Source organism: Medicago sativa, chromosome 3 (genome assembly GCF_051527215.1).
Source record: "Medicago sativa cultivar Bolivia chromosome 3, Bolivia_mono, whole genome shotgun sequence".
NCBI classification, from domain to species: domain Eukaryota; kingdom Viridiplantae; phylum Streptophyta; class Magnoliopsida; order Fabales; family Fabaceae; genus Medicago; species Medicago sativa.
The window spans coordinates 100,945,372-100,966,376 of record NC_140751.1 but is presented as its reverse complement, the minus strand read 5'-3'; the positions used below and the strand labels follow the sequence as shown (position 1 = coordinate 100,966,376).

At 35.3% G+C, this 21,005-nt stretch overlaps 2 protein-coding genes and 2 long non-coding RNA genes across 5 annotated transcripts; 3 read left to right on the top strand and 1 right to left on the bottom strand.

Annotated features, from left to right (window-relative positions):
* The first annotated feature begins 5,633 nt into the window (after positions 1-5,633).
* Positions 5,634-6,408, top strand: LOC146942945 (uncharacterized). Its single transcript, XM_085750070.1, has 2 exons — positions 5,634-5,696; positions 5,935-6,408. Exons 1-2 carry the CDS (start codon positions 5,634-5,636, stop codon positions 6,406-6,408), a joined length of 537 nt encoding a protein of 178 aa, XP_085606196.1.
* A 3,021-nt stretch (positions 6,409-9,429) lies between these two features.
* EMB2757 (Transducin/WD40 repeat-like superfamily protein) lies at positions 9,430-17,785 on the bottom strand. The gene is made up of 13 exons (XM_085757058.1): positions 16,389-17,785; positions 16,239-16,301; positions 16,070-16,141; positions 15,916-15,972; positions 15,411-15,568; positions 14,647-14,687; positions 14,476-14,563; positions 14,035-14,101; positions 11,259-11,341; positions 11,085-11,176; positions 10,236-10,342; positions 9,808-9,871; positions 9,430-9,675 (listed from the first exon to the last, which is right to left on the bottom strand). The coding sequence occupies exons 1-13, from the start codon at positions 16,490-16,492 to the stop codon at positions 9,577-9,579; spliced, it is 1,095 nt and encodes a 364-aa protein (XP_085613184.1). The 5' UTR covers positions 16,493-17,785; the 3' UTR covers positions 9,430-9,576.
* LOC146942943 (uncharacterized) lies at positions 16,184-18,330 on the top strand. 2 transcript variants are annotated; one of them, XR_015032901.1, is made up of 3 exons: positions 16,184-16,633; positions 16,887-16,974; positions 17,810-18,009. It is a non-coding gene; the product is annotated as an uncharacterized LOC146942943 (long non-coding RNA). The 2 variants fall into 2 exon arrangements; XR_015032902.1 differs by lacking the exon at positions 17,810-18,009 and adding an exon at positions 18,196-18,330 and having other exon boundaries at positions 16,330-16,633.
* Positions 18,331-19,766: 1,436 nt separating this feature from the next.
* LOC146942942 (uncharacterized) lies at positions 19,767-20,876 on the top strand. Its single transcript, XR_015032900.1, has 3 exons — positions 19,767-19,904; positions 20,026-20,071; positions 20,500-20,876. It is a non-coding gene; the product is annotated as an uncharacterized LOC146942942 (long non-coding RNA).
* The last annotated feature ends 129 nt before the right edge of the window (positions 20,877-21,005 follow it).

Below are 21,005 nucleotides of genomic sequence, written 5' to 3'. Positions count from 1 at the left end.
AATTTAGAAAAAAAAACAATTATCCAACTTCTTCATATGTTCATCATCTTTAATCTTCGTCGTCGTCTTTTTCATTAAACTCGTAAAAGTCAAATCAAAACACCAAGTCTTAGTGTCTCAAATCAAAACCTAGAAAAAATCGACCCTAATAATCATATGTGGCAAGCCACATCATCATTTTTTTTAATGAAAATGAATAAAGGACTAACATGCAAATATTTCAGGAGATAAAAGAATTTGAACGGGACAAACAAAAAGGACTCAAATGTCACAAATAAATAAGATAAAAGACATTTGGAGTAATTTTGCTTTTAAAATGTTATTAGAGCATATTCAAGATCTCTTTGGCTACATGTTATTGGGTCACTTGAGTCACACTCTAGATGTCCAATCATCGTTGTAAAGTGGTGTGTTAGGAGTCCTGCGTTAGATAAAATAAAATGTGAGGACAATCATCATCTTACAAGTCAATTTTGTAAGGGTTGAATTTAGATCCAACTTGGTTTTTAAGAACTAGCACATGAGTTTGTCAAAAAAAGAACTAGCACATGAACACACTCTTTCGCTTTTGTATGTGTTGAAATTCATAAAAAGTAATGGAAATGATACTTTTCGCGAAAATCTTCCCCGCAAAAACATCACGACTTTTTGGTCATTTTTACCACTTGTAATTGTTGCATTTCTTTTCTTTTTATCCAAGCATCCATGAAACTTGATAATTAAGAAGTCTAAATGAGGAAACTTTATCTTAAAAATTGTACATTCATTACATTGAAACTTTAAAAATTGGCTTGGATTTCATAAAACTCATCACTTATTTCTATTTTTGTCTTCTTAACAATTGCCTTAACCTTAGAGCACTTGTTAGCATAATCTAAAATAAATAATCAATTTAGATCATAAATTATCCCTAAATTATGTAAAATATAATAAATGGTCCTTAAAATATATGAAATTCGTCAATGCATACCATACTATTAAGTTGATAGACATTAAATGACAAATATTGTTTTGTAATTTAGGATTTAAATTGACGAATTTCATATATTTTAGGGATTATTTATTATATTTGTATAATTTAGAGATTAAATTGTTGATAGATTGATAAGTCGACGACTAAATCGATTGTTTATTCAATAAAAAAAATAACTTTTAGCTTATAAACAACAAAATAATAGTGTGTTGCAACAATTTTAATTAATTAAAACATTTTTCTTTAGCTATATGTTAAAATAATTTTTATTAATTATAACTAATTCATTTTTAATTTAATGTTAAAATAACTTTTTACTTAAGATCATTTTTTTTGTAATGTCAAATCAAATACATAAATAAGAGAAGCAAAATATAATCAATGGATGTTTTGCTGATTTTTTTTTTCAACTATATTTTATATTTTTTTACACTCATTCAATATCTTATTATCTCTATTTGTCTATTTCTCTCACATCTTTCACATTACACTATCTTGTTTCTTTCACCAAAAAAAGTATATACACATAACAAGGCGTCATCTTCTAGAAAAAATACGCAATGAAGTGTTCACCGAATATTTTCCTTTGTGTTTTCTAACATCTTTATATTTCTACCGTTAACAAACAAAGCATTGTTGTATGTTCTGTTGATTGCTCTATATTTACCCATTCTTGGTCGATTTGTGAATGATTTTCTTCTCTTTTGTTTTAGCAAGGTTTCCTTCCCATTTTAGAGTGCACACGTATTCCAACCGACAGGGATATATTTTTTTTACAGGGACCTGTTTTCGTCAAATGATGATAATCCCATAATTTTGCATTGAGCAAGAAATTTTTTTAGGAGTAAGACCATTTTTTTGAGAGGGTGTAAGGCCATTTCTAGATGATAATCCCATATATTTCATGATTACCCATTTTGTTAAAAAATTTAGAGAAGAGTTTTTCTTAATTAATTAAAATGGCAATAATAGTGATTTTATTCAGTAAATTGAGGTAGAAAGTTATACTTTTACTACCGAACTAACATTTCAAGTGTAATTATCCATTATAATCTTTCTTAATTGAAATGTAAACTTTCAAATATTACACATGCTGATACTAAAAACTAAACAAGGAAACATTTTTTTTAGAGAAAAAGAAACATCCTTTTTATAAAATTATAAATATAAATCCTTAAAAAAAAGCATGATAAATAAATAAAATGTAACAACAACATTGGCTATGATCTCATTGTTAAAAACAAACATTGGCTATGATCTCATAAACGCATGTCTTAGTCTTATATATGTTCTTTGAGAATTTGAATTTTGACCGAAACAATTTTTAACCAAATATTACTCCAGTCGAACTCGGAATCATCATCACTCCTTTGTCCTAGAAATTACAGGGTACAAAAACAACAGTTTATGTCTACATATATGTAAATTTTCATCTAAACTTGATTGGTTTTGAGCTTTAAAAAAATAAACCCAAGTGTTCTTCAATCAGGCTTGAGTAATACTTTTATATAATTTGGTGTGGTTAGGGAACAAATATAATATTTTAAATTCTATAATTAATTTCAATTTTAGTCATGTAAAAATATTTCATACCAATTCGTGTCTCTTGATCTTCCCTCAAAACTCAGATCTTCTACAACCTTTTACGCTAGCGTCAATTGTAAAACGTTGGATTAAGAGAAAAAGTTTATCTCTTATATAATTAAGGGTTAATTATGTTTTTGGTCCCTACAAAATTGCGACCGTGTAAGTTTAGTCCTTACTTAATTTTAATAGCATTTTTAATCCCTACAAAAAAAAATTTACTTATAATTTTAGTCCTGCTAAAATAAATTTTGTTTAATTATCATTAAACTCTTAAATTTTTTAACGATTCTTTTTATACAAGTTTAGAACACTATGAAAGGTTCATTTACTAAAATCTATAATTTTTTAACATGAAATAAATTAAATATGAATTTTTTAAAACGACAAAAGTTTAAGATATAAGTAACAAAAATATGGACGTAGAAATCAAATTTTTGCGATATTTTTTTCGGAGGACCTTTTAATAATGTTCGTAACACGCCTGTAAAAAATTGTTGAAAAACTTAAGAGTTTAAGCATAAATTAAACAAATTTGGATTGAGTAAGGACTAATATTGAGTGCAGAAATTTTTTGTAGGGATTAAAAATGCTATTAAAATTAAGTAAGGACTAAACTTACAAGGTCGCAATTTTGTAGGGACCAAAAACATAATTAACCCAAACCCTATAATTAATCTAGTTGTCTAAAGCCGTCCACCGTAAAATCGAGGTTTGTAGTGTATCCTGAAGATGACTATCAAAGACCAACTTTACACCACTAACCAGTGTGACACGCATCACTTCACAATCACATGTTGTATAAACCGGTAAAGCACCTCTACCTCCATTAGACCCTCCCCCACCCTTCCTCATGACCTCTCGCAGTCCCCTCCCCCTCCCTTCTTTCTCCTGTGAAAACTATGAATTTACCAAAGCACAATTTATTAATGAACAGCCCAACAATAACAAGTGAGAAGGACTAATACCTCAATTTCGTCCTTGAATTATCAAAAATCGGTCAAATTTGTCCTTGAATTTTTCGAAATATCAAATTAGTCCCTGAATTTTACAGACGTCCATCAAAATGGTCCCTCCGTCCAAAAGCTCCGTTAGTGGTGATGACATGTCCTCTTGCATGCTGTGCTGTTCTGTACACGTGTCAACAAGGCAGCCACGTGTACAAGGACTAAATTGATGGAAATGGTAAAAATTCGAGATTTAACTTTTCAGTGTCATTTTTTTTGTGTTTCCAATTATACCCCTCTATGATAATGATCGATTTGATACTTATTGTGATAATTTAAGGACTGATTTGATGGATATTGTTATAATTTAAGGTCTGATTTGATTGATTTTATTTCAGGGAATGAGTACAAGGAAATATGGCATGAGATGGCCAGTGATTTCAAATGACAGGCATAAACAAACACCACTAAGGGGTCATGCTCCACAAAATCCAACTGCTCCTGGAGTTATTAAAGTTCTAAATCCAAATTACGGGTCATCCGCTTCTACTCAACCCCAATACATGGAGTTTATCCCAACTCCAGGATTTCCAAAGCATTGATGCTTGTTTAAATTATGCTTTTGGACAAGTTTAATTATTGCGTTTTGGACTTGTTTAGTTTATGCTTTTTTGGATATGTAATCACTTAAGAACATCAAATGATTTGATGATTTGATGGCTATGTAATGTTATTTTTTTGGCTATGTAATGACTTATGAACATCAAATATATGACTTATGATGGTATGCAAATGTCTGTCTTTTTATAATCAAAGTGTCTGTCTATTACTTTTTACTTTGTTCAGCAAATGTATGCACCAAGGTTCAAAGTGATATCTGTTGTGAAAATTCAAGGACCTATTTGATTGTATTTTCACTAATTTGAGGATCGATATGATGTATATGCATATAATTCAAGGACCAATTTGATTGAATTTTTTTGACAAAAGAGTTTGATTCATTCATTGACAACCTCTTTTCATCACAACATTACAACATTACATGGACTTGGCACAATACAATAGCATTTTAAACAACTCAATCAAACATAATACTCCTATCAATATCTTAATCAACCTAAGCTCACTTCCAACACAATCAACTTTATCCATCAACCTTGCCTTCCAAACCTCTTCTCTTCCCATATCATTTGGCTTCTCTATCAACCTTACATTTCTTCCATGACCAGCACCATTGTTTTTAAAATAGCCTAGTTCTTCAGCTTCATCAACCCACACAAAATTTTTTCATCATCATCATATACAATCAAAAAACAAAATCAGTACTATTTAAACAAACCAATCACACATCACATAACCATTGTTAAACAAACCTTAGGCAGAGGGCAGACATAGAAAGACCTTTCTGGGTTACTGACAGTGTTTGCTTTTCTTACAACACAAATTCTAGGACACCAACAATGAAGCTCTCTCACATCATCATTGTACATAGAGCTTGAAGATGAAGACCGGCTGTTGTAGTTGTTTTTGACAAATTATAACATTAGGGTTCCAAATTTATATATTTGGGGAAGAAAGAGTCGTTAATTTGAAAGAGGAGAAAGAGCCGCTAATGAGTACAAGGAGAAAGAGTCGTTGCCAATTTTCTGAAAATCCATCAATTTGGTCCTTCGAAATTTTCTGTAAATCAATCAATTTGGTCCCTGCTTGCGTGGCATCTGACGTGGTAAGCCTTGTAAGAGGTTAACGTTACACGTCACCTCCGTTAACAGACCAACTTAACGGAGGGACTGATTTGATTGACATTTTATAAATTCAGGGACTAAATTGATATTTCGAAAAATTCAGGGACGAATTTGACCGATTTTTGATAATTCAAGGACGAAATTGAGGTATTAGTCAGTGAGTAGTGTAGTCTTTATCAGGATAAAGTAGTGGTCCTAAATTTTTATATTGGTAATCTGTATTTGCGCATTAATTGCCAAGATATATAGTTTAGAATTAAAAATATCTCTGACGTCATGGAAATATAAAATAAATTAAAAGGCTAATCTCACATCAAGCTTTTCAACAAATGAGTTCTTTTGTCATCAAATAAATAAGTCACAGTCAATACTTTCCCATTAACTATGACAGTGTGTAAATCAAAGAGATGGAAAGGAAAAGGAGAAGATTTTAAGAACGAGAGGAGAGTGAGTAGCTTTATTTAGATATTTTGTTTGGTAGAAATAGAGAAGTTTAATTAATCACTTGGGCAAATAGTTTAATTAAGCATTTATGTATAATCTATTTTTACAATAAAATGTGATCAAATTACCCCTATGTATCATGGAGGATGCCGTATTTTTGAGAGACTTGATCGTGCTTTGTGTAATGAGCAATGGAGGTTGGCTTTCCCTAATGCCTACGTTAAAACTTTGCCACGTCTAGATTTTTTCTGATCATCATCCGATTCTCATTGTGCCGTATGGAGATGTGGACCGGAGGGTGGAAACAAATTTTAGATTTGAGAGTGCTTGGATTCTTGAAGATTCTTATAAGGAGATGTTATCCAAGGCGTGGAATCCGAATGAGCATATGGTGACTAATCTTGATAATTTCTGCAGTCATGTGCCATTATGGAAACTGCACTCTATTGATAGTGTCAAGAAAAAAAAGAAGGAACTAATGGCGAGACTTAATGGTATTCAGAAACAAATTCAGAATGGAAGGGGTCATAGTGGATTGATGAGGTTGGAGAGGAAGCTTCAAAAAGAAATGTCTCGAATTCTACAACAAGAAGAACTCATGTGGTTTCAACGATCAAGAGCCAAGTGGTTGGTGGATGGAGATAGGAACACTAGGTATCATCATTTAAAAACGGTGCAGCGAAAACGGTGCAGCGAAGGAGAAGAAACAAAATAATTATGCTTAGGAATGCTGATGGTCATTGGGTGGAGAGTGTTGAAGAGGTGAAAGCTATGGTTAATAAGTACTATTATGAACTCTTTACTACTAATGTTGACACCAGTGAATGGTTTCAAACAAGTCTTACTTTTCCCCGGCTTGATTTGGAAACTTTAGAAATATTGAATCATCCTCTTGCTGACGAGGAAATTCGTAGTGCGGTTTTTAGCATGACACCGTGGAAAGCGTCTGGTCCAGATGGTTTTCCGGCTGGTTTTTATTAAAAATCTTGGTCGATTATTGGTAAAAATACTTGTGATTTTATCAAGAAGCTGTGGTGTAGTCCGGAGCAATTGGCAGAAATCAATAGTACAGATATTTGCTTGATACCAAAAGTGCAAGACCCTCAATTTGTCAATCAATTCAGACCTATTTCTTTGTGCAATACGGTTTATAAAGTTTTGAGCAAAGTGATTGTCAATAGACTTAAAAATTTTGTTGCTCATATTGTGTCACCTTTTCAGACAGGTTTTATTCCTGGACGGAGTATTCATGAGAATATAGTTGTTGCTCAGGAAATGATTAATTGTATGAATCGTTTGAAGAGTAAAATGGGGTATTTTGCTATTAAGGTGGATCTCGCCAAAGCTTATGATAATTTAAGCTGGAATTTTATTCATATGACGCTTCTTGAAGTTGGTCTCCCTAAGGAAATGATTAATGTTATTATGCATTTTGTGACGACAGTGAGAACGAATGTTCGTTGGAATGGTAACTGTGCAGATTTTTTCTCTCCGAAGAAAGGTTTGAGGCAAGGTGACCCTATTTCACCTTATCTATTCGTTATATGCATGGATAAATTGTCCCATCTTATTAGTGAGGCAGTGGATAAAGGTGATTGGTTGGCTTTGAAAGCTGGTAGAACAGGTCCTATGATTTCTCATTTGATGTTTGCTGATGACTTATTGTTATTCGCTCAAGCAACTGACAGTCAAATGAGAGGAGTGATGGAAGTTCTTAATAAATTTTGTCATTTATCAGGTCAAATTATAAGTATTGAGAAGACTACCATTTTCTTCTCTAGAAATGTTGACAGAATTACCAGAAGATTACTAGTAAATATATCTGGTTTTAGAGAGACTACAGAGTTGGGTAAGTATCTAGGTGTGCCGCTTACAGGAAAAGCTCCAAGGAGAAAAGATTTTCATTATTTAGTTAATCAAGTGAGGAACAAGTTGATAGCATGGAAGAGTAATCAATTATCTTTTGCAGGGAGAGTGACGCTAGCTAAATCCGTCATTGAAGCCATACCTATTTATCCAATGATGAATAGTGTTGTTCCTAAAGCCTGTTTGCAAGAGATCCAAAAAGTGCAGCGGGCTTTTATTTGGGGGGACAATGAGGTTAGGAAACATATTCATGCTGTTAAGTGGGATGATGTAGCGAAACCTAAACATCTTGGGGTCTCGGCATCAGACGGTTAGAAGAAATGAATCAGGCTTGTTTGTTAAAGTTGGTTTGGAAATTAAAGAGTGGTGATAATGCTCTTTGGTGTAGTGTTCTTAAAGGAAAATATGATCGGGTTAATTTGTAGATGGATGAGGTGGTGTCTAAACCGAATGATTCTAGTTTGTGGAAGAATTTGGTTCAATTATGGCCCAAACTCGAGAGTTTGGTGTTATGGTTAGTAGGAAATGGTGATGCTATCCACGCGTGGGATCATTGTTGGATAGAGGCAGGGTTGAAAATTAGTGATTTGGATATTGTCATTCCTCCTTCTTTGAGAAATGCCAAGGTTGGAGAGCTTGCTGATGATTATGGAGAGTGGAATTTTCGTGATCTTCAAACATGGATGCGAGTGGAAATTCTACACAAAATTCGTGCCATTCCTCCTCCTCAGGTTGAGCAAGGGAATGATAATGGTGCTTGTACAGGAGGGAATATAAGGGACTTTTCTGTTGCTCATGGTTATAATGTGTTATGTAATTTTGACACGAGTGACGCTGTAGATCGTTGGGATCGATCGTGGAAGCTTCATGTTTCGGAAAGAGTTCGAAGTTTCGTTTGGCTTATCAAACATGATAGGCTAATGACATGCAGCAGGCTCAACCATATGCACATATGGAATCCTTACTGTCATCATTGTGGGGATGCCATAGAGACAACCTTGCACGTCCTAAGGGATTGTCCTTTGGCTGATGCGGTGTGGTTAAATTATGTTGGATTACAATTCCGTACCAATTTCTATACGACAGATTTGAGAGATTGGATAGAGCAGAATCTGAACCGGAAGAGGTGGACAGAATTTTAGGCGACGGCGTGTCACACTCTTTGGTATTGGAGGAACAAGCTAGTTCATGATGATGAATTTGTGATGCCTGCTTCTCCTTGGCAGGTGATTAATCAAAGAGTCCTGAATTATAGTGCTCATTCTAGTATAAATGCCGCAATGTTAACAGGTAGTAGAGTTTTGGAAGAAATTCGGTGGTGGCCTCCGGATTTTGGCTGGATTCGACTTAATACGGATGGTGCTTCTAAAGGTGGCCAAAATGCAGGTTGTGGAGGGGTGTTCAGAGGTGATAAGGGAGAATGGATTTGTGGGTTTTCAAAAGGGTTGGGCTCTTGTAGTGCTTATGTGGCAGAGTTGTGGGGTGTGTTTGAAGGTTTGAAGTTGGCTCGTTCTCATGGTTATCGTAAAGTGGAGCTTTCACATAGATTCTTCGAGTGTGCTCTCTTCCATATCCCGTGATCAAGATGGTACTGTAGTTGGTCGGACTCTTCTGCATAATATTCGACGGTTGATTGACCAAGATTGGGAAGTTCAAGTTAGTCACTCATTTAGAGAAGCCAACGCTTGTGCAGATGCGATGGCGAATATGGCTTGTGATAGTGGTTTTTCTTTGATTTTGTATGAGCAATGTCCCGCTCAGATTAGATCTCTTTATTTAGCAGACTTTGTTGGCATTTCAACTCCGCGTCTTGTGAAGCGGTAGTTGCTCTCTTTCGGGCTTCGGCCCTCTTGTTATCCAAAAAAAGAAAAGAAATAAGAGGGCTTATTAAATAAGTAGAATGTTACTTATGAACATGTCAAATTTTACTCATAAACCATTTCAAAGACTTAAACAAGTGCTTAGATTTCAAATAATTTGTAAATAAACATACACACCCTAATACATCATACTAATATCATGTTCTTGGAGGATACAATTCCCACAGCGCCACCGTTGTGTCGGCTGATGCAGAGGCCATAAGTTTACAATCAGACGAAAAAGTTACTGCATTGCACTACAAGATAGACAAAAAACATATCAATTAAATTAATAAATTATCGGATAAGAATGTCGAGTTCATGCCAATAATGATGTATTGTTTCAAACATTCAAACTACATCAGATATTATTGAAAACATCGACTTACCGTGGCATGATGATACTTAAGTACAGCTAAGGCGTTTCCTTTGCGGTAATTATATATCCTTATTCTGCCAATAAGGTGACGGACAGGTATTAAACAGCGGGATTTGTACCAACGAAAATAATCAAGGTATTGCATTTAAAAGATAAAACACATATTACATAATGCAGGAGAAAAAAAAAGGGTATATCCAGCCTTGTGCGAAGTGGGGCAGAGGATGGAAAAGTCGTTTTTAATGTATCTAATGCAGTTAAAACTAAAGGAAGTTCTTCAAAAGATAGCAGCTCATACATTAGTTGTTTGTCATAAATTGGATGATTCATGTCAATAATACTGAGGTTCATGCCAAGAACATTAACAACAACTAATTATGGATCATCAAGAAATGTGGTGGTGGTGGTTAAACTGTTAGTGTTAAATTGTTTAAAAACCTGTGGTCCCAGCCAGCAGTTGCAGCAATTTTGCCATCAGGCCGAATTGAGATGCCTGAGATGCCAGGTCGCTCCAATGTGATTTCTTTATTGACCACACATGTACCCTAAGGTAAAAAAGATACACAGATATGAAAAAGGTATAAATAAGCAGTTTAAAAAAACGTAGCAAGTATTGAGTAGCAGACTGAAAAATCATCATAAATTAGAAAATAATCAAGACTCTAAGATACAATTAAGCAAGCTTTCATTTCTTGTTACGCGACCTGGCACTTAGTAGCTACTCTGGTATTAGACATACAAACTCGCTACTGCAATGGCAAATCAATACATAATTCAAGATGTGTTTATAATACCTTAGTTTACTTAATAAATCTTGATCTCTGTTTATTTACCAAATTTTGAACATTTGAACGGAGAAAACAACCAACAGCCTGTTATCATTATGGGTAAAAACTCCAGTGAAAGCTTCCTTTTGCTATTCAGATTAATGGCTTTCACCTCAAGTGTGAAGTCAACGACCAGTTGGTTTGACTCCAATTACATCAACCCTTCAACTGTAATTACACAATATATTTTATATTGATGAATATATTATCTTTTTAGAGGTATACCATTTTAATCCATCTAAGAATCAAATACCATATAAATAAGATAACCAGAGAGAGAAAGAGAGACTGAGAGAGTCATATAAAGATAGATAAACTAAGTTTGACTATTGAAATAAGGACAACGAAGATTCTATCCATTACTAGAAGCATCATAGTTTTATTCTAAGAAGGAATACAGATAAAAATTATAGGATCAGATGTTCAATTAGAAGAAGAGAGTAAGAATAAATGATGTTACCGAAGAATGATCCAAGCTGTACATCACAATCCTCTCATCTGCAGCTCCCGAGATGCCCCCTTTGCAAGATCCGTCAATACCAATGCTCAGAACTACAAAATCATCAGCTATTCACTAAATAATTATTTTGAAAATAATGAGTAATCTAAGGATGATGATGACTGATGTCGATACCTGGCTCAGAATGGAATTTCACAGAACTTACTGGAACTCCAGGATTCCGTACATCCCACCAAAGCATGGTACCATCTTCATATCTACAACACTTAGAAAAAAGGATATGAGAAGATAGTCAATAATTCAATCTAATACACATATTTATATTACAAATCAGGTCAAGAGCTACTATTATTAGTACAAGCTCGAACCAAATACCCTACCTGACAACATTAATTAATAAAGATAATCTAAAATAACTTAAAGATATTTTTAATGTGGGAGTGTGTTTGATCCCAAATCAGCGACACGACATCACAGGTCACACCTTTCTGGCTTGTTGAAACCATGAGAAACTAGAATGACTCGTGCTTCCTGGACCTGCAACACCCTTGGTTACACCTTTCTAGTTGGCCATGGCACTCCTAGTTGCTAGAAACACACTTGTTCAAAACAGCCATCACTATGCATATAAGAGGAGGAAAGAATGAGCAAACACAGCCCATAACACCCTTTGACATGAATAAGAAAGGATGGACGAATAGCTTGAATACCAGAATTGATAGCCACAACGTGGCAATTGTCATAGAAATAAAGGAGGGAAGAATAGCTTTAACGCTATATTTAATAGCCATGATTAGCTCATGGCCATAGAATGCACCAAAGTAGAGCACACCGAAGCCTCAGACTCCCTGGAAATGGAAAAACCTTTATGCTGTACCATTAACACAAAACAGGACCCAGATTTCCATAAAAAATATTTAAGCTAAGCAAAACCTTACTAGTCCAAGTCACAAAGACATGCTAAATTTTCAGCCCACGGGTAACTCAGACCACAAACTCTAACCAATTTTTTCAGCACCCACAGTAGATACTTCCAGACAGACCACATCAAAATAATCCATATGGACCAAATCAATGCCTTAATCTTCCAAAGCCCACAAACGTAGTACCAAATTCACAGTGCACAATACTAGAAATGCAATGCCCACACACCGTACTATCCTTTCAAATCCAATTTTAGGCTCAGTTTTATGAGAAAACAAGCTACAGCGGAAGCTCAGAGTTAGCTGACTAATGAATGGTCCAAACCAGGCCCAGAATTTGGAAGGTTTATAATAGAAGAAATAAAAAATGACAGAATGTGGCTTGGACCTATTGTTTCAAAAGTTTGATTTATAGCAGCTGCAGTGTATTTCATCTGTAGGTTCAAATTTTGTTACTAATGGAATCCGACAGTTATTACTTACTACTTCGTCCCTATATATAAAGACCCTCTTGAGATTTTTTCTTGTCCCTTTTTATAAGATTCTTTTTAAAATTTTAACTGCACTAATTATTCCATTACCTGCATACCTCTAACTATGCATATTTTTCTACAACCTGTAACAAATACTATGATGGGAACATAAACCAATCATCTCTTGAAGAGTGCAGTTGTAAAACAATATTCAATAAATTTTATACTATGGCCAACTTTCTTAATTCTCGTGATTTAGACAACGAAATTCTGTATTTAGGGACGAATATGGTATTAAATTGGCAGTTACAAATTTAATTGTAACCTGCCCAATATATAACCAGAGTCATGTAATAATCAGTTCCAAGGCTACTCTTCAAAACTCAGCAGTATCAAACACCAGATTCTGTGACGTTCTCTGTTCAGTTTTCTTCCATTTTCTGTCATGTTTGCACACTTTTTCAGTATATCAAATTCTAATACACCATAGACCACCAGGACATGACATACATAAATCTAATACATATGTAGGTATGGAGAGCGAGAGTATAAGTTGAGACGAAGAGAGGCATGAATCTTGACTATCCATACAAGGTCGTGTAGTTATGATTAGCTTCTATCACTTCCCATATTCTCACTTTGAAAGCTCTCTATATACATGTATAGCAGCATTCCTAAATGAAGTATGTTCGAGACTTCTCTCACTATTTTCAATTTTTAAATAATATTCATTGTTCTATGCTCTAATTTGACTCTTCTGAAAGTTATAAAATACAATGGTTTTTGTTTATTGAATAGTGTATTTTAAGTGTCATGCCATATTTGAGTTTAAACTAAGTGACCAAACACCAAACCGTGTTTAGCAAGTGTCCAAGCTGGTGAAAAAATGAGAAAAGAAAATGTAATATCAATTAATATACTACACTAACTCAATACTTCTATTTATTTTGGTAACTAGGTAAAATATTAGTATTATTAGCACAATCGCAACTCCCTAACAACAGGACAAATAACATAAACAATAAAAACACCAATCTACATGAATTTAATGACGCCATATTGCTCTACCGCACACGCTCGCACAAATACACACAGTGAGACGGCCACAAGATCATGTTAAAGATTGGAATGCCGAGTTTGGGGCTTTGGGATCTTGAAAGAAATGGAGAGGGAGCCATATAGGAGAGTTTGGGGACTGGGTATCAAATATGGGTCCCACCAATATCATATGTGTCACTATCTCCAATGGAGCCCTTCATTTCTTTTGAGAAATGGAGAGGATATTGACCCGAGTTTAGGACTTTTTAAGCGATCATGCAACCCCCTAAGTAACTTCCAATATTGGTATGCCTAAATGTGAGATGAGGAGACATATCTTGACCAATCTATATCACTTGGATCATCTACATTAGAAGTTTACACGTGTCAGAAAACAAACTGACACTTCATACTTAACCCAATGATCAAGATTTACTCCTCTCACTCATAATGCAGCACGTCTTCAATGTGTATTTGCGGGTGAGTGACAAAGAGATGGAGAGATCAAAACTATACCCAGCCATGACATTTAAAAATCCTTGAGATTCAGATGGTACACACAATTGAAGTGCCATGCACATGCCTGACAAAAAATGATTGCATTAGTTTTATAGAGAGAAAATATAACCAAAGAATGGGAAATCCAGTCAAGGTTTAGCTATTAATTATAATGTTTAGAAGCAGAAAAAAGATGTAAAAAGTGCTGCAACATAAAAAGAATGCAAACATCAATTTAAGGTTTGATGTTGTTCTGTTAGTTTCTCAAGCAACAATTAAAGTGAGATGGACAGTCAACTTAAAAGATAGAGTCAGTATCTCTCGCACACAGAGATGCACATGCGCATACATACATGCATACATGGGAGTGTGACAACACTGTGGAACCTGAGGAATGAGAATTTCAAAAAAATGATGGCAGAAAGTTGAATAACAAATCATTTAGAAACAAGACTCTACCTTTGCTGCTAACACTTGAAGAGTTACTACCAATATTTGAAGGGAGACGTGTAAATCTTTCAGCTGACTTGAGATCCCAAATTTCAACCTTTAACAATGATAGAACTGGTGAGCTTGGGGTCCACAGTTTACAAAGATGAAGAAAATGTATCAATAAAAAAACATACCTACCTCAGAAGAGTTCTCCCCCGACAAAGCCACATATGATAGCCCTTAATTGTACATAATATTGTTAACAAAAAAGGTGGTTTTGTCAAAATCTCTTGTAAAACAAAGTATGTAAAAACATTTGAAGAATATAAAAGGAAGCAACATAGAAAGGCAAGATTAGGAATTTGGTCCATTTTGGTACCATCTCCAAAGTGCAATAGCAGGGCCTCCAAAAATAAGCGAGAAGACTCAGAGAGAGTCTTGTTCAAAAATAAATTAAACAAAAAATATCAACATATATCAATCCAGACTTGGCAAAAGTGTACCAAGTCTAAAAATTTTGTTATTATATCAACCCATATTCTTTGATGTGTAAAAGAAAAACGACAACAGTGGCAGCATTGTTCAAAATTCTTCCTTACAAGCTCAAATACAGCTAATCCTTAAATTTACTGATTTACTGCTGGTACTCTTAGCAATAAATTTTAAAGAAATAGACATGCTTATACTCAGAAAGCAACTGTGGTTGTGAATTGTAAAAAGAACACTAATTAGACCATAAAGTTCTATTGTTCCACAAATTTTGCAGCCAATGCAACGCTATCAAATTTGCTATTTTAATGTTAGTACTGAAATCCTCACAATTCAATGAATGTCATGTTACTCTAATATGGTAAAAAGTAGCAGGAACTCTGAATTCAAATATCAGGTTCATGGATGGCAAAACCACCGTGACAAGTTTCACAAGTTCTTAAAACACCAATTGTTGACTAGAACTCACAAACCTTCAGAGCTTTCAGAACAATTTTGATTAATATGAGCCTCTTCTGTTTCAAGGCAATCTTTTGATGCCTCCCCTGCTTTTGACCCCGTACTCTGATTCTTAGCCATGGAAAATTTACAAAAGTGATAACTGTTTGTCTTGATTGTAACTGATGGAATCCTGGCAATGGCGGATGTAGATCAGAAGAGAGTAAGATGATAATTAATATCTCAGTAGCTTGTTGTATCACAGAATACACTGTCCTTTTAAATCTAAAAGAGCATGAGATTTAGGGCTTATTTTTTAGCTAATGCAAATAAACAAACTTTTATGTATTATTCATAAGTTTGTCAAGGAAATTTATGAAAAAACAACTTCTGAAGTTACAATTTTCGTTAGTGAGAATTTATGATGAATTAACATAAAAGCTTATTTATTTGCATAAACAATTTTTCATAAGCTCAAAAACAAGTCAATCGAAATGGGCCCATATTCATAAAGTTGAAGAAACAAATACAGGGACATACCTGGACAAACCAGTATCATCAAAATCCCAAACTTTCACGGTTCCATCTCTACCCTGGCTATAAATGCATACAGGATAAAATTAAATTTGAATAGAGCTAAAATTTCATGCAGAAAGAAAGAAGGGAGATTAGGAAGAAAAAATAGATTACGTACCTGACAAATTTATTAGTCCCAAGTGAAGAACTACTGGCAAGAGCAACAATCCCATGTGCAGCACTATGTAACCTTGAGTTGAAATATAATAGCAATACTTAATGTATGTTATGTATGTATGTATATAGAATTAAGAAAGGGTAAGAGTAGTAGAGGTGGTAAATAGTACCATGCTGATGAAAGAGTTTGACGGCGAAATGTATCCCAAATTCGCAGTTCACCGTCAGCTGAACTGCAGGCAGAAAAGAAGAGCATGAAGCAAGGAAGGTATTATGATGATTGAAAAAATAAAATTGAGAAGAAGTAAATACCAACCCACCCGGAGAATAAGATAGGCTTAGAGGGATGAAAACAAACATCGGTGACGGAAGCACGGTGGCCACGAAGAACTGCCACTGGATCAGGTGCCGCTCTTTTGCTCATTCTTCTCACCGACGCCGTATATGTTGCAGCTTATCTGCTAGCGGTGGTTCGATTGGTGGTAGGGACAGAGAGCGGAGTGGCGGGTTAATTGATAGTAACTCGCTCCCTCGTCCTTTTAAACGTAGCGCACTGACAGACAGTGTAAGTCAAACATTACACTGCCAACCAATCAAATTTTAAGATTCTGCCACGTCATTAATATGCCTTCTCTGTTTATATTCTTTCTTCCTCAAATTCTATGATTTTTTCGCTCAATTCTCACCTAACTGCTAGTAATTTCACCTTCTTCTTCGGTTGCACATAAACTGTTTGATTAAATGAATGTTTATGTATGTAGTTTGTTTCTTTTCATTATAATGCAAGTTTTGACCTTTTTGACAACTTGCTGCTACAGATTTCTCTGCTGCAAGTTTGGGTTCTTCACCATGAATATGGATTGTTTCAAGAAGGACATTGACGAACTCATAGCTCAATTCACTCAGGTATTGTTCAAATTTATCACCCGTGTGCTTTCCTCATTGTGTTCATTTTTGTGTGAATATAATGACATTGTTTCGTGTTTACCTAGATTGCATTGTATTAGTTACCAAGTAATAATTATTATTGGGTTCTATAACAATAATCAAAACTATTCACTAATTTATCGTGAGTTAAAAACTCATTCAAAAATAACAACATCTGCATTGAAAATATATGAATGCTCATTCTGGCCAAGATGTTATTCACAGCATCACACATTAAACTCTCAAAATAGCCTAAAATAACAATACCTGCTGGTAAAGTAATCCGGGAAAAGCTTGTATTTCAAATATTACAATCAGAAGGACTATGAAATTCATTCCTTGATCACCATTCTCATAATGCCTTCGTGGGCCAGCTGTGCCCTTGTTCCCTCTCAATATTCTGAGGCTGTAATAATACAGATACTTGTTAGTAAAATACTGTTTTTTGAAAACCACTAAACTTGTTTGTTACCATGGATTTATGAAGTCGTCACAAAAAGTATACGATCGAGAGATAATACTTCATCCTTTTGTACTATATCCGAAAGAAGGGTAAAAGAACATTAGGGCTTGTGAGAGAAGGTTCTAATCTTGAAAGTTTGAAAGGAAACTGTTTGGTTGATTTGGTAAAGCTATTTTAAAAACTGGTTAAACGGAAACAGCTTGTTTCAGTAACATAATTAACTTTCTGTTCTTTTAGGTGTTCCAGTTTGGTTTGGTTTGATTCAAAACCATTTTTCAACCAGTCCTACTTGTTTCCTATTATTTGGTTGTTAACAATCAATTTTTGTTGTTCAATTTTGCTTAATGATAGGATGAGTCAAATTTTTTGGCTGATATGAAGAGAGTATGGATTTGTAAGAAGTTTTCCTACATTTATGAAGCTTGCCTTCTACCAAAGTGGCCTTCTTTATGCAATCTCTGTATGCTCGTTGTATAGGTACATGTTTACCTGGGATATGCAGTTCTGATCTTAACTATTTTTATATCTAAAAATAGTAAATGCAAGCTTGAGCTCTGAATCCCCCCCCCCTGAATTGCTTTATTTTGTGCTGAAAAGCATTTGTAAAAGTAAAAGGCATTAACACAAACAAATTAAAAAATCACAATGTATTGGTGAAAGTTCAGCAGTATTCGACAATTCTGTCATATTGTAGAGGTTTTACTTCAATGTAGAAACTCCTTTATATTCCTATGCAGATTATATTGTTAGCAATGGCTCTTTATCACACAGATTGGGCGGCCTGTATTGCCTCTACTGTCTTTACGAGACTCAACCGTTCAAACCACCTTTTAAGGTCTATATATCCCTTGGTATGGGATTTTTGAAATCTTGAATCATAATCACAAGTCAGTGCAAGATTGAAGGTGTGTGGAGGTGGTTCTGACGGAAGCAAGATTGAAGGTGCTGGAGAAGTGCTTTGTGGCTGAGCTTTCATGTCAAAGGGAGGCAAAGTCAGTGCAAAATAGCTTAGTGATGGAAGGTATTAAGAATGTTAAGGTGACAACTATGGGTGATAATCTGGTGCTACTGCAAGTGGAGGATCCGGTGCATTTCGAACTAGATAGGAAGGAACATGGGCAGTGGTGGTCAGTTGTGCTTAAGGATATTAGGAGATGGTCTCCACGATTGGTGGCCAGTAGAAGAAGGGTTTGGCTGAAAGTGTATGGGATTTCTATGCATGTGGGGGAGGAAAGCTTCTTCAAGCAGATAGGATCTTTTTTTGGGGAGTTTATGGACTTTGACGAGGATACGGTTACGTTGCGCGGCTGGATGTCGCAAGGATGCTGGTTCGCATGGCAAAGTTGGGGATTATCAATGAATTTCTCAGAATAAATGTGACGGGGGCAGTTTTTGGCCTATGGGTGGTGGAGGAAAGGGGTGGCGCCGAAGATTAATTTAACGACGGCGTTGGTTGGGACCGGGATGAGAAGAGGCGTCGTCGGCCTCTTCTCACGGTGGAGATATGTTTCGAGATGACAAGGTGTTTTCGGAGGATGGGGGTGACGAAAGTCCTAGAGTGGACTCTATTCGGCTAGGGGTGGCATGTGGTAATACTAGGCTAGAGGTGGAGTTAATGCTGAAGAGACAAAAGGAGATACAAGGTGAAGCTTTTGGAGAATGTCAGAATATAGAGACCCCATTGGGGGGAAGTTTTTCAAATGATCTAATGGGTAGAAGACATGTGGCGAAGAGAGGGGGGGGGGGGGGGGGACAATGGATGACGTGACGTTTGGGAGAGTGGATCAGGATGAGGCTTTAGCAGAGAAGGGGTCTGAAATAGGGGAGGGGCACGTGGAGACTGTGGAGGGGTCAGAGGAGAGAAATAAGCAGCTGGGGACAGGTGAAGGGGAGAGTCAACGGGAGGATGTAGGTGGCCCACAGGTTCCTCATTTAAATGATTTAACTGTTGGTAGTCACGTTAGTAAGGTGAAAGGAGTAAAAGGAGATGATGCGTCGTCATAAGGTGGAGTTTTTGGCTATCCAAGAGACAGAGATGAAGGTGATTACTCCAACTTTATGTTATAGTTTATGGGGTGATGAGGATTGCAATTGGGAGTACCTCCCATCGGAGGGTAATAGTGGGGTAATATTATTTAATTTAATATGAAAACTTTGAATGCGCCATAACATAAAGATGATGTGGTTTTATGAGAATGAGATGATTTCGTGAGTTTTAATCATTAAGAAATTTGCATGTTTCTACAGGAGAGTTAAAGAATCTTAGTATCCTTGTTATTGATGCAAAGGCAAATGATATTGTAGTGGTGCCTGCTTTAGTCAAAAGAATGCTGGAAAGAAACACATTCCTTTTTGGTGCTGTCGACTTAGCTGAAAGTTCTGTCACAGAAACAGTAAAGCAACTCCAACAATTAGAGAAGGCCTATATTCAAGTGGCATATGAAAAGTACATCACCATATTGAACCTTTGAACTTATATTCAATATCCTTCTTTCTTTGTCGTATTGTCATGTTAGTATTTTAAGCCAACAACTTATTTGTTTGAACGTGTTCCATTTGGATGACAGGTTGTTTGATCACACGCCAATTGAAAACTATGTCCGCATGGACCTTGTAAGTTTCCGGTTCTTTGTGACTTGCAAAATGATTTATTTGTTAAGTCATTTTCAACTATGGTATTATACAGTCAGCTTGACATTAGGAGGATGGAACAAAAACAGAAGTCCGGTAATATATATTACCATTTATGAGCACTATTCAATAGGAGTGTTTAGATTAACAACTTAATTGTGCACTATTCAATAAGAACTTATCATGAGAGCTTGAGGGGGTGTTGAAGGTTTATTTGTTGGTAACTGAGCTTGATGGGTTTCAAGTCCATGATTTTAGCATACTAATCAGTCTGGGTAGATTTTGATATCTATCTTTTTAGAAACCAATCAGCCGGTAAATGTATATCGTTAATCTCATACTATAAATTGTCTTTATATTTGTTTGTGATTTATTTTCTCGTAACTTCCTTTCTCCTATTTACATACCAGGTAATGGAAATAGACCTCAGTTTGCTGAAGAAAATGTCAGCTGAATATGCCGAGGCAAAGAATGTAGCTATTAAAGTATTTATTCCTTTTGTATACTATATCACAGGCACTTGAAAAAGGAACATTTTCTATATCTTGGAAGTGTTTGCTTTTTGTGAAGCCCAGTCTGTGTTTTCCCTGTCATTCACTGCAAATGAGTGTTTTTCTTAATTTGTTCAAGTCCAAACTAATGTTGATTTTTCTGACTTACTAAACTAATATGAACCTATACAACAATGGAACAAAAATAAATTATCTACTAAATGTAAGTGAAAGAATATGTATTTTGAACGTCTTGTTTTTTATTTGAAGACTGGCAAGTCATGTTTATTGAGGTTCGCGGTTCTCCAAATCGAGTTGGTGCAATTTTTTTCTCTTTAATAAATGACAATATGTTAATGTTAATCTCTTAGATTTAGAACTCCTGAACTTTTCTTTGAGGCCTAGGAGTATTTTGAATGTTCTGT